This window comes from Tubulanus polymorphus, chromosome 1 (genome assembly GCF_964204645.1).
Source record: "Tubulanus polymorphus chromosome 1, tnTubPoly1.2, whole genome shotgun sequence".
In the NCBI taxonomy this organism is placed as follows: Eukaryota; Metazoa; Nemertea; class Palaeonemertea; order Tubulaniformes; family Tubulanidae; genus Tubulanus; species Tubulanus polymorphus.
The window spans coordinates 15,430,211-15,444,254 of NC_134025.1; the positions used below are offsets into that span (position 1 = coordinate 15,430,211).

The 14,044-nt window shown below is 36.9% G+C and overlaps 1 protein-coding gene across 6 annotated transcripts in view; it reads right to left on the reverse strand.

The window, feature by feature from the left end:
• Window positions 1-6,289: 6,289 nt before the first annotated feature.
• The window catches only part of LOC141915380 (uncharacterized), a 200,005-nt gene continuing 192,250 nt past the window's right edge, over window positions 6,290-14,044 (reverse strand). For 5 of the 6 annotated variants that reach the window (XM_074806881.1, XM_074806885.1, XM_074806883.1 and 2 more), the window contains one exon: window positions 6,290-10,479. In XM_074806881.1, the coding sequence (XP_074662982.1) occupies window positions 10,282-10,479 (198 nt within the window). In that variant the 3' untranslated portion in view covers window positions 6,290-10,281. The remainder of the gene's footprint in view (window positions 10,480-14,044) is intronic. The other variant, XM_074806882.1, reaches the window with a different exon arrangement.

Below are 14,044 nucleotides of genomic sequence, written 5' to 3' on the forward strand. Positions count from 1 at the left end.
GAGATAACATACATCCTTCTAAACAGGGTAGTGCAATCCTAGCGTCTAATATGATCCGCTCCATTTGCAGATCTAAGCAAGGAATAAGTGTCAACTGTCGTAAACAATAATAGCAAACCTTCCCTCGATTTTTATTCAAAATCTTATAAAATCGGTTATTGATTCAGCAAAGTCCACTAAGTCAGCAATACATTCGATTAGGATATGTTCTTGGAACGTTAATGGGTTAATGACGATTGATGAAAACGGTATTCGATCAAACAAAATTCAGCTCGCGAACATAGCTAAATCTTATGATATTATATGTATACAGGAAACTCACGCTAATCAATCTACGGTGATCTCTCTTAGCGGTTTTTTCTCCCTCCGTGCTGATAGGGGATCCCCCTCATTATCAAGGAGTCACGGTGGTACTGCTGTATTAATCAGGAACGACCTTAAAAATCATATTAAATTTATCAAGGGTACTGAGTATGGTTTGTGGATCAAGCTCTCACGCCTCTTGTCCACTGACAATAAACCTATATATCTTGCTTGCGTATATATTCCGCCTGCTAACTCTCCAATTCATAAAAGTTCCCAAATAGATATGTTTGATTCAATTTATAACGACGTTGTAATGTACAGCCACCACAATAATATCCTGATGTGCGGAGATTTTAATTCTCGTATCTCTACTCTTGAAGATTTCATTAGTGAATCTTGTGAAAATTCACCTGTGGACCACCTAACGGCTCCGGATTGTTGCAAATCAAGAAACTCTACAGATAAAAAGACCAACTCTTTTGGGAAAAAACTAATTGATTTATGCACCGCTTGTAACCTTAGGATTATAAACGGCAGGACTATAGGTGATTTATTTGGGATGCCAACATGTTATAAATACAATGGTTTCAGCACCGTCGATTTCTTTATTTGCAACAACGATTTCCTATGTTCTATTCTAAGTATGAATGTTGAAGATTTTTCGGTTTTCTCAGACCACTGTAGGTTATCTGTATATATAGCAAGTAATAAAACATCCATCCCCCTTATACCCCGTAGTACATCATCAAAGATTTATAATAAACCGATCAGATACATCTGGTGTGAAGAAAACGAGCTTAACTTTGTAAATGCTTTTGAATCCCCAGAAACACTAGCCAAAATCAAAGAGATTTGTGAGCATCAAAACAACGACTCAATTAGTTCAGACTCCAGCTCTCATTCTAGAAAAATGTACGAATATTTATAAATCAATTGCTTTGAATACACTGAAACCAAAATCGACCAAAAAGGGTAGAATTTTTAAACAGAAATGGTTCGATAAAACTTGCCTTAATCTCAGAAGAAGAACCAAACGTGAAGCTAGCAAGTTATCCTCTACTAGGGATCCTGATCCGGACCTAATCTTGGACTATTACAATTTAAAAAGAAACTATAAAAAACTCTTGAAACAAAAAAAAAGCCAGTTTACATCTAAAATTGTCGATGAAATCAATTATACTAAAAGTACCGGTAGTACTAAAAACTCTAAAACTTTCTGGAAAAACATAAATAGCCTCCGCCACCCCTACACAAAAAACGATTCATCTAATATCACGCTGGATGAATGGTTTCATCATTTTAAAACTCTGAGCTCATCCGAAAACCTTCCATCCGAAGTTCTCTCTAAGCTTCATCAAGAGTTACTTGAACTCGAGAACTCGACGCAAACATTTAATCAACTGGACTTTTCTATAACTGAAGCTGAAATCATAAAAGCTGTAAATAAACTGAAGTCTAACAAAGCTACCGGTCCAGACTCAATTTCGAACGAAATGATTAAGTGCAGTATAAACTTTATGCTTGAGCCTTTATGTAAACTTTTTAACTCTGTATTATCCAGTGGCACCTATCCTGAAGAATGGTCCCGAGGTATTATTGCACCTATTTTTAAAAAAGGTGATCCATGTGATACCAACTGTTACAGGGGGATCACTATCTCTAGCTGCTTAGGTAAACTTTTCTGTAGCATTCTGAACAACCGTCTTGTAAATTACTTGGAAGATAACAACATTCTTAACCCAAACCAAATTGGCTTTAGAAAGGGCTCCCGTACCTCAGATCACCTTTTTACTCTGAAGCACTTGATCGATAGAAACACTAGTAAACGCAAACAGAAATTCTACTGCGCCTTTATTGACTTCAGTCGTGCCTTTGATAGCATTCCCCATGACGGGTTGTTTATTAAATTGATAAAATCCGGTATAAGTGGTTTATTTTATAAAGTTATAAAAAATATGTATGCGAGTGCCTTTTCCAGAGTCCAAAACGACAAAGGTCTATCTGAGGAATTTCCAGTAAAAATCGGTGTACATCAGGGTAATATTCTAAGTCCGATGCTCTTCAATATCTTTATCAATGACTTACATAAATCTTTTAATAATTGTGACTCTCCAACTATAAGGAACATCAATATCCCTTCACCCAGCACTGGCAGCGGTTGTCTCCACCAGTGATCTCCGTCGCTCTACGATCCTAGTGTAACCAACATGTGGTACATCAGACACTAAGATTCTTGGTGAACAATATCCCATGCCTACTATACGCGGATGATCTTGTTATCTTATCCAGAACACCTGAAGGTCTGCAAAAATCACTGGATAATCTAGGTGTATATTGTAACACATGGGGTATTGATGTAAACTATGGAAAATCTAATATAATGGAATTTAGTAAAGCTAGGAACATGCGTATGACAGAATCTAAATTTAAGATTAATGACTGCACTATAAATTTCTGTAAATCTTATAATTATTTGGGTTTTACTGTTCACTGTAATGGTAAACTGGATAGTCTCCAAGATGCATTGGGTAAAAAGGGATCTAGAGCATTATTCAACCTCATAAAAATTCCTGGCTTTAGAAATTTAGGCATTATCCAACAACTGCAACAGTCTCATCAAACCTATTATTACATATGGTAGCGAAGTTTGGGGAGTCACACCTTTGATTAAAAATCTAAATAAAGGAGATGATCGTACTATAAAAGACAACATAGGTGATATCTTCAAACTTTGCTCAATGCAAAAAGTAGTTAACCGTTTCTTTCGTCATATCCTTGGACTCCATAACAGATCACCTATTTTACCTCTCCTTGGAGATCTTGGCCAATTTCCCATACTCATTGAAATAATTTAATCTTCTGTGAAATATTGGTTAAATTGCATGAAAAATAATCAAAACTCCCTGCTCTATCTTTGTTTGTTAGATATGCATGAATCCTCGTCCCGAGACTCGTTTTAATTTTGTTTCTTGTATAAAAAAAATTCTATTAGACTGTAATCTTAACCATATATGGGAAAATTTAGGGCACAATCCAAATATAACCAGATCAACTAGAATTGTATGTAAATATATGCAGCAGGGTTTTCTTATTTTTTGGAATTCAGAGATGAATCCCATTTTCTTTTTTATTGTAAACTGCAGGATAATTTAAGAACTAAATATGATATTGTAAATCTAAACCTAGACACTTTTCTTTCGGCCTTCACTAATCCCAATAAACCAATCTTCTTAAATATTGCGAAATTCATATATCATGGGCTTGTAAATATCAATATCACTTAAATAATATTGTATATATATATATATATATATATATATATATATATATATATATATATATATATATATATATATATATATATATATATATATATATATATATATATATATATATATATATATATATATATATATATATATATATATATGTTAGACATTGTATTAGTTCTCTCTCCTTTTATTATTTTTCTGTTAGTGCACATCTTTGTGTCACACATTTTTGTTTTTTGTCTGTTTGTTATTATTGTTGTTTTCTTCATTCACAATCTTATACTTTGGATTTATGATGAATAAATTGAAATTGAATTCAGTTGACATATGACGATATTTCGAATATCAGACCAGGTCCATTTTCCTTCGTTTGACATTCGGAGGAACATTCCTCCCGAAGTCGATACTTTGAATATCAGACCTGAAGGTCAAATTCTCTTCGTTTGACTTGGGAGGAATATTCCACCGAAGTCATGGATGCAATAAAGTTGCAGACCAGCTTACAGGCAAAAGTGAATGAAGTTGGTCGCAAGTTATCAATTATTGACAATTTTCACTAAAAAATTAAACCACTACTAAAGTCGAAGACCTGTATCATCTACCCAATCGCCAAAGCTCATAATTCCCCAAATTTCTTAAAACTTCGATTTCAAATTTGCAATTCCACATTAGCTTGTCACAGAAAATCAACATTTTTTTCGCAGGCGTCAAATAATTTACTAAAATTCATTTTCTTGTTTAACGTTACTCCTATAAAAAAACACATAAGGCCACACCAAAAAAATCCTGTTTCTCGGGCGAAATGGGTTGGTAGGTAGGGAATTTTTTTCTTTTTATGGAAGAAAACATTTCGGTTATTCTTCTAACAGTGGGTAGGTCGCCGTAAATAATTTTTAATAGGAATATGATTAACAGCTAGTAGACCATAATAATAGAAGGAAATTCAGGTGTTTGTAGAATTATCTATATTTTGACATATTTCACGGAATTCCTGGAATTTTACAATCCAAGGTCGCCATCAATGTCCGATTAGGAAAGTTGTCTGAGCATGGCTGCACCATTTCCAGAATGAAATTGTTAAATCCGATGTAATAAAATGTTTTTATGATTTTGGTCTCAGTGCCGACGGTACGCAATTTGATTGAAAAGAAAAAAATATTTACCAAAAAGAGAATGGAGAGTTTGGTAGTCGGTCGGCCATATATACACATATATACATACATATATACACATATATACATACATATATACACATACATACATACACATATATACACACACATATAAACACACATACATACACATATATACACACATACATACATATATGTGTGCGCGCGCGCGTGCGTACGTACATAAATATATATTTATTGATTTGAAATAATAATACGTAAAATCACGTAACAAGAGTTAAAGCAACCAAGGACTGGAAATGATATTCGGTTTACTCCCGAGTTCAGCGGGTCCGAGAGGGACATAACGGGAGACCGATAACTGGACAAAAATTCGATCGTTTTATGTAAAGAAATCACAGCCAATGAAGATTGTATTCAAAATGAGTCATTTCAATGAGGAAGATTCTTGAAACATGCGTAAAAGATCCGTTGAAGATGTACAAATACACCGCGCTTATGATCAGTGCACTAAATTGGCAGAGGCAAAATACGATGATATTATTACACTGTGTCAGGGAAATACACCTGTTATTAGTTTTCCGGGTCACCAGTGTTCAGAAAGATTCTGTCAGAGGCGCAAATCTACGAAAGGGCGTACATGGCCATGTCTTCATTAATTGACCATGGATTGAAAACGATTTGAGGCACTGATCTAATATTTTATAAAGTCGAGGATTCAGTCCTCGTCTGTACAATCTGGAATTTATGGGTCTAAAACTGTCAGATTAAGTGAAAAGTGACTTTTTGAAAATAACAAATTTTTCATGTGTTTTTCTCGAAAACTTCAAAATGCCGCGTTCACCCCTGGTCAATCCACCGACGAATTTCAATGTGAAATATAATTGATCGAATTAGACTTAAACAGTTACTAAGTTCCTTTCCAGTTTCATTGACAATTCACCAGTGACAGACACTGTAAGGTTGAAAGAATCTTCTCCAGTTGGTATAATATGCTATTATTCTCAAAGGTATATCTGTCCTGGCTGTTCTCTTTCCAGTCTCGTTTTGTATGCTTCCCGCTGTCTCATCTAATATTATTTTACTCTTTAGTAACGTATGCAGGCCCCTTTACCACACATGGCTGCAATTCACGGATTGTGACGTATTTATGCGCCACAACATTCCTCCAGCCCACGTATGGAATGTAAGGGTACCTACACACGTCACAACAACCTAAAATAACTTTTGCACTCGTCGGAGCTCATGGCCGTACTAATTTAGGTTTTCCTACGTAGACACTTAGGTCATATGCACGGTCACTCCGAACCATCTTCGAAGGCCTACTTTCTTACCCACATCTTCGGGATGTCAAATAAAAATTTGAATTTAACTGCCAAAAATTATTCACCGCCAAATAATAAATCAACCGTATTTGAATTTCAACCGCTGCCACCGGTCGACATCTTGAAGGGTAAAGGCACTCCCGACCGTCCTCTGTGTTACGTCAGTGAACTAACATGAATCATAGGACGTGTCCCGCTGCTTTTAAATGCGATCAATAACAAACAAATCTAGATATCAATTGAATATTGGTTTATTACTGAATTTTACGAACAATTCAAATCTGCGAACGTTACAATATTACGTCGATAGTCCAGTATACGGCAATACAGTCCGTGTATAGAGTTACAATGCATTTTTGGTCATAAGAGCAATTGAACGTTGACAATCAACAGCTAGAGGAAACGATGAAAAGAGAGGTGACAACCATCAACCATAACTGAAGTATGACAATATTTATCTGCCTTTCTGCTTTAAAAAAATTATTTTTCATTGTTTTTCATGAATCCAATCGAAAGGTTACAGATGATTTCAATGATATTGATGGCACATACGTATCATATTTGAAATCTTTTAACCGCAGCTTTTGTTTCAGGTCAGTTCATCTTTGAAACCGCGTCCTCATATTTCTCTCTGAAGTTTTTACTTGAATAGGCCTACATGTCCCCATAAAATCAAACACTACTGACCAATCACTCTGTTCGGACAGATGATTCAAGCACAAATTTTGACGCCCAAACTTTTCGTATAAGATGCAGGCATGCAAACAGCCAACTTGTACATTTAAGGGAGAAATTTAGAATTGTAACTTTTTAAAATTAGGAATTCTCGGGGATAATTGGGCCCGTATTTAGGCCATTTTGGGACAATTTGATGGACCAAATTCCAAAATTATGAGATCTTTCAATACTAACGATTGGTACCGTATGTAGGTCTGATCAGGCCGGTCGGTTCAAACCCTTGCTCATTGGCGAAGTTCTGCCATGATACCGGTCCTGATACCGGGAAATCTGAGCATCGATTTCAAAAGATGCACTCATATGGAAGACTTTTTCATTCGTTTTCGTTCAAAATATACACTAGCTTCCAAACTTAGTCGACTTGAGGCCAAATTGTAGGAAAAAGAAGCCATATTTTTACCCCAAATGCTTAAGTTATGAAATTGCTTCTCTTTTTTCATCTCATTTACAAAAACTTTATCGCAAATAATCCACGGACGCAACATTTGCGTGGGTACCTTACAAAAAGTCCCACACTGAAGAAAAATATTCCACTTTCATGAAAATTGAACCCCAAAAAGACATGGCTGGCTACACTAAGAGGCTTACCTCTTGAGAAAAACATGTAGGACGTATCCGAAAATGTGTGGTAGCATGAAAAAGCTAAGGAAAAGCTTAATGATTGATTATTTATCATCTTTAATTGTCATTATTCTTATTGGGGATGTTTGCTGAAGGATGGAATGTTGAAATGCAATCATAAGTCAAACATGTCTGAGCACTCCCATTTTTTTCAATAGCCTGAAAGGGGGAACAAATAACAAGAAATAAGAATTGTCCCAATTACATCATTGTTTAAATGACCAGCTGCTATTTGAGATATGAAAATAAGATCAAGTGAGATAACTTTCTCTTTAGTAAATTGTTGATCCTTTGTACTAATTAAGCGGCCCCAAAATTTTTCAATATGGTAATCATTTTTTCCAATGCACAGTTAAGCTCGATCACATTTCCCTCATAATCTCTAAAATTGTCTCAAAATCTGTTACTCTCCAGACACTGAAGTCCTTGGATCGTGCTGATGGCCGGTGTTTTGATAACCATAGTTTATACAATCCCCACAGAAAAATATAACAAGGAATGTGACCCGGTATTTCCAAATCACTGTCTCAAATGGTAGCTGGTCATTTAACAATAAATGTACCCAACGTAACAATCATTCTATAGTTCTTTCTTACACCCAAAAAGATTAATTTGAATTAAAACTAATGAATAATCAATCTGAAAGCTTTTGGTAACACATTTTACGAGACACCCTATTCTGCACCCAGTTACTGGTTGTTACCCCTTGAGGTACAAAGGAGGTAAAACACCTGAAGCTGATATCCCTCCATACAAAAAGGCCCGCACCAATACACGAGGTAATGAAATTTCCCCTTGCCTTTTGATATGGAGGAGATCAACAAGACAGAATGGCTGTACTTCACTTCAGACATCAATCAGATAATACCATGTCCCTCGTAATCATCAGAGAGGATGCGACCAGATGCGGTGTGGATGTTTCCGGAAAGTAAAAATTAGGATATGTTAGGAAAATTTGCAAAAAGGCTAACATTTTAGGGAAGCACTAAAATAGGAAGTTTAGGGCCGTTTGCGCATGCCTGGACGTCCTCGAAACATAAGAAAACTCGATTTCAGTCCATCCCATTGGTTATATGATCGCAGTATCAACAACAGTTTAATTGATACTGAGAGCTGTAAGTGGTCAAACTCACCATGAGCATTGCTGACTCACTGAACCCCAACTGCTTAATACTATAGTAATAGGCAAGCGTGAATAAAGATAAAAACTTCTCGAAACTTACACTAAGAAAATGAAGAAATTAGCAGGGAAAATATAGCTTTGAAGTCTTGTTGCACTCAAGAGTGAATATTTTCCGAGGATACCAAAGTCAATGTTTACAGTAGAAAGTTTCAGAACTAATTTTCAAGTTGAAACATTATATTTGGACGGTGTTCAAGCAAAATAGCAGCACAAGTACGTACAACTCATTAGATAATAATCAAATCCACAAATAGTCATTTGTCAACATATTTGCGCATGTCTAGCTTTGTTAGTGCACATAATAACAAATTAATCCACGAAAACTTGAATTCCATGCTTAAATACATTTTAAGTAATCGGTGTTCTATGAGAATATACGAGAAAAAAACTAAATCTAGAGGAATTAAGAGAAGTGAATGACCAGGATGGGAAAACTTTAGTATTATTCACTCTTGAATGAAGTAGTTGCCTGACTTGCAGGGTTGAGCACATAGAAACCACAGGGTTCCAGATCTACGATGATATGAACTGTTTGATGCACCGCGATTATGACCACTGGGATAGACTTTAGTAAACACACGGATCCTTGCTGTTGTGCAGGGTGTCAACTGTCAGCCATCCTGTGCAGTCGTCACCTAACTGGTGTTTAGGGCGTTGGCCTAACTGGTGTTTACTGCCAACCGTCAAGGCATCACTTACGCTTTCATATTTTAGCTTGTGCATTAATACATTTCTAAGTTTCCCGATATATTCCAAAAATATCTCTATGCTCTATGCATTTGACTATAATGCCATACATCGAACTTTGTCTAAGTTTTACAAATATAATTCTGACAGACAAGTGTATATTATAATGAATGTCATCCTATCGACATATTTCGTCATCATAGCATGTACCAGGTAATTTTAATGGTTCATAAAAGGAAATAAATTGAAATTGTAAGCGTTCATAATAGATAAATGATCTCTTAATTAAATATTACTAGAGTACGGATTAGTCGGATACGCTTAAATCAGATGTACGCATATGTCGGTCAATTTCTGAAGTCCCGGTCTATTTGGAATAAGATAACACAATGCACAATTAAGTTTGATATCATAAGTCGGAATCGGACAAAATATCTCGGTTTCCTTCAGATGCAGATGAGTAGGCAGTAATACACGTGTGTTTGACATCTTAGCAGGCATATTCCCAAGCGACACCACTTTACACTGAATCGTGTAAAATGGTGTTTTGAATAATAAATTATTACACTTTCATTACTTAGACTAATTGAACCTCAAACATCAAAGCAATTGATAAAAGGGTCTTGAAAATTGCTTCAAAACTTCAAACACGTCCATAAAACAGTAACAATATTAGTGAAGACAAATAGCCACCAGTGAGTTGCTTAGTCAATTCTTGAAATTCTGTAGACAATGTACTGAAGTGTTTAATATTTCCCAAACAAACTGCAGACATTCAACCCATCCTGGCCAGTAAATCCAGAAAAAAATACATTTTGACTCCCCATATTTATACAAACTTATCAATTCAGAAATTGATTCCGTCTAGAGAGGATGAATGTGAATGCAATACCCATTCCAACGAATTTCCCAACGACTTGTAAAGGGTAAAGGAACTGCCAAAATTATATACATCTACGCTTTTTTCCATCAATAACATTATTAACTAACGCAAAGTATTTCCAGTCAACCATTTGTTAAACAGATGCTTTCTGTGGCGGGGTTGAAAGTTCAGTTTCAATTGATTTCAACTCAAACGTTCCATGTCTATCACCATGTATGAATTCCTGATGTTCTGCTGGCGGTTGTTGTGTCATATATCGTCTCATCAACCAATCAGATCCCTGACTGTGAAAGTTCTTGCTCAAATCAAACAAATTCAGTACGCTTAGCTTCTGATTAGGATGAAGGAACAATGCAAGAAGTCAAAATGCGGTTTGGCCATGAGATAGTCATTCTGAATCTCCAATTCAAAGATTGAAGAATAACAATAACATTAATATGATATATGATTAGCCTCTATACAAATTCATTTATCAAATTTAAAAAAAAGCATAACAAAAGGAAACATGACATTCAGGAAAATAAATCAAAGCATTCCATGAAGCACTCACATTCTATTATTCATATGATGTTGCCTTTATAGAATTTCAGAAATAATTTGGTACTATTGTATTTCTAACTTCAGGTTCATAACTTTTTAATTATAATCTATATCTCTTGTTTTCAGTAGGGGGTCGGTTTTATTGACTGGTATTAGTTTTAACCCAGAGCCAACTATGACAACCCCTAAAAAACCCTAAGTCTATAAAATCAGCCCCAGAGCCCGGTTTTATGCACTGGTATTACCGTTAACCCGGGGCTAACTCAATCCATTATCAATTGCGTTAGCCTCCTAGGTTAACAGTATAACCAGTCTATAAAATTTTGCTGAGGGCCCAGTTTCACAAAAAGGTTTAACTCTTGAATCGATTTAATATCTTCATTAATTCAGTTTATCTTAAATCGATTTAGGCCTAAATCCATTTTGTGAAACTGTGTTATCTTTCATTTAATGTTTTTTTGAATAACTCAAAGTTGATATAACATGTCTCAGTACTATTGACAAGATCTACGCACGCGTGATAATGGGTGCTACACGACAGTTAGTGAAAACTGAGGATTCATTGTGCATGACGCATTTAGTTATTTAAACGAGCACTACATGACTGATTGTGACGTCATCACATCTCCCGACGTCATATTTTTTATGATACAAAATCTACGCCTATGCTTCATTTGCCTTGGTAAGATAAAACCATTGAGAACCACACAAAGAAGTACCACGCAAGCTTGTGTTGGGCTAGATTTTCACGTAGACCGTTGGGAAAACACTTAGGATAGATAAACTCACGTCTGAGGATGGTGATCAAACTGTTCTATTAATTCAAACCCTAGCTCTTCTTTTGGTCAATCTAGTTTGGTCAATCTAGTACAACAGTTGAAACTGAAAATGAAACTGGACGTATTTCAGTTTATTCGTTACTTGATGACGGTTGCCAGCAAACTTATGTTACAGATGATTTGGTTAAGGGTTTAGGTTTAGCGTGTAGGAGTCGCTCAATTTGTCGTGTTTTTTAGTAAAAACTACCCATTTCTATTTTTGCTGCCAGCAAGTGTCCGAAAAGCCATCTCTCTAGTTTGAGAGGTTCTTATTTGGGGAGGGATTTTTGCGGGAGAGGTCTTATTTTGCTGCCAGGGCAGGGGGTAATTCCAGGGTGGGTTCTCTACGTGTAAATGTTCTGTGTGAATTCCATCGGGCAGCACTACTCTCTTGTCAAAGCACTTATGTCTAATTTTCTACGTCGTCATGGTGTGACCTACCATTTTGAAATCCATATTTTAGTTATTTCTACACTCCCTCCCGGTGCGTCCTTACACCTCTCCCACGTCAGATGTCTGTGGTTTATACCTTTGCCCAATGCAGTTTCCTTCCATTTCCTTTTCTTTCTCGTCTAACCAGTTACACCTACTGCATAGTGCAATACACCTAGTGCCCTCATTTTCTACCTCGGATATCCCCGGGGTTGTTTGACCACGCGTCGTAATCTAGCCAGGCGATCTTACATGCCGGAAACTCTATTGTCATCTCCGAGCGACCACTTCTTCGAACTTTTCTCCCGACATGGCCAATCCACTGTCTGTATCCATTCTATATATTCGTAATCCTACCTGTCTTTATACTGATCAATGAAATCAAAGTACGACTTTAGCATCCTCAACTTAGCTGATCTATGGTAATACCAGTTTGATACGGTCTTTTAATGGTGATACGTTTCCTCATGCGTATTTCATATGCCTGACCCACTTTGTCCAGATCCTCAAACCAAGCCCCTCTCAAGGCCTTATCAACCTATTTTTCCTAAGTTGTGTAATTGGGTTTCTGCTGCCCCTCTAAGGCTTCTATCAACTTACTGAAATATGGGCGAGCGTCTTGCTTGTGTTTAAGTCACCGCTCTGTCTAGCCTCAGTCACCTGCTCAGTAAACCACTGAAATGGCCTATGCGATTTGTATCGTATGAAGCGGTAGGCATTTGTTATCACCAGTCCGTGCTCAATGTACCGGTTTAGTAGCGGGGTGTACAACAACTTCAATGTCCATCTCGGCGAATCCAAAACAATCACCACTTTTCACGTGCTGCGTGACTTATCCCGCGGCCTGCTCCAGGTCTTTGTAATGCACTGCCCTTTCATTTCCACATGGTTGTTCCTAATCGATACACCTCAGGTAGAGGGCGTTCGCGTCATATCCTACAATTTTCTGACATGGCTTCTTTGCATCTTTGTACGTGTGTTACCTTATCTAGACACCGTGATACTTGGTGAACACTATGCAAAGACCACATATTAGCATTGAGTAGGCCTCCAAGCCGGGCGCATACATTTCCTCCTTTTCATGACATGTGAATCGCACTTTTGTTGCTCGGCCTGACATTCCCATAGTTACCAGGTTATACCCCTAATCCCCTATCGCCTCCTCCTGTTGCACCGTCTTACAAGTCTTCGTTCGGATTGTGATCCGACCACGTGCAAAAGACTCCCGTTAAACTGATACAACAAGTTAGAAACCGGGTTACCATCGACCTATGCTCCCCAACGACTCTCCTCCATGCCTGCATATGGTGTATGTGCGAATTCTTACAATTTGCGTCAGTTTCTATCCACGCTACCGCAGCCCTGCTATAGCTACCAACTTGTAAAATGCCGTTCATAGGTGTCATCATTCTCTACCTTCTCACCTGGATAAATTACCTTCTTCAATCCACCCGAACGCTTGTTTTTCACGTGCCTCTACAGATCGGAAGAATTTGAAAACCTGGCGTTGCAAGTTTGATCCCTTACAAAAAAGTTATACGTGTACTTACACGGGTATTTATGGTTGATACACGTGCTTATACACGTGTATGTGTATTTCCTGAAATATACATGTATAAGTGGGCCAATTTCACACGTAACTTGGTGACTATACACGTGTTTATTTCTATAACACATCACTCAATATACAGCCTCCTTTTTTTCTCTCGAAACGACGAAATTACGAAATATGAAGCCAAATTACGAAACTTCGAAATTACAAAACTACGAGATGCGAAACGAAATCACGAAATGTTAATTTTTTGTGAGTTGTGCTTAAGTACGAAACGAAATAAAAAACGAAATGCTAATATTTCCAACACGACTATCAGATCTATCCGAAATCTTGGAGTTATTATTGACCCTCAGCTCAATATGGAGGCACATGTTAGTAGCGTTGTCTGTACTACGTCCTATTATCTTAGGTAGCATCCGGGACTACTTGTCTGATGCGGCTGCGAAACTGTTGATGCAGTCCCTAGTTTTGTCGAGGATTGACTACTGTAACGCATGCTTGGCAGGATCGTCTTTTTCTTCTCTTCACAGACTGCATTTAATACAGAACCG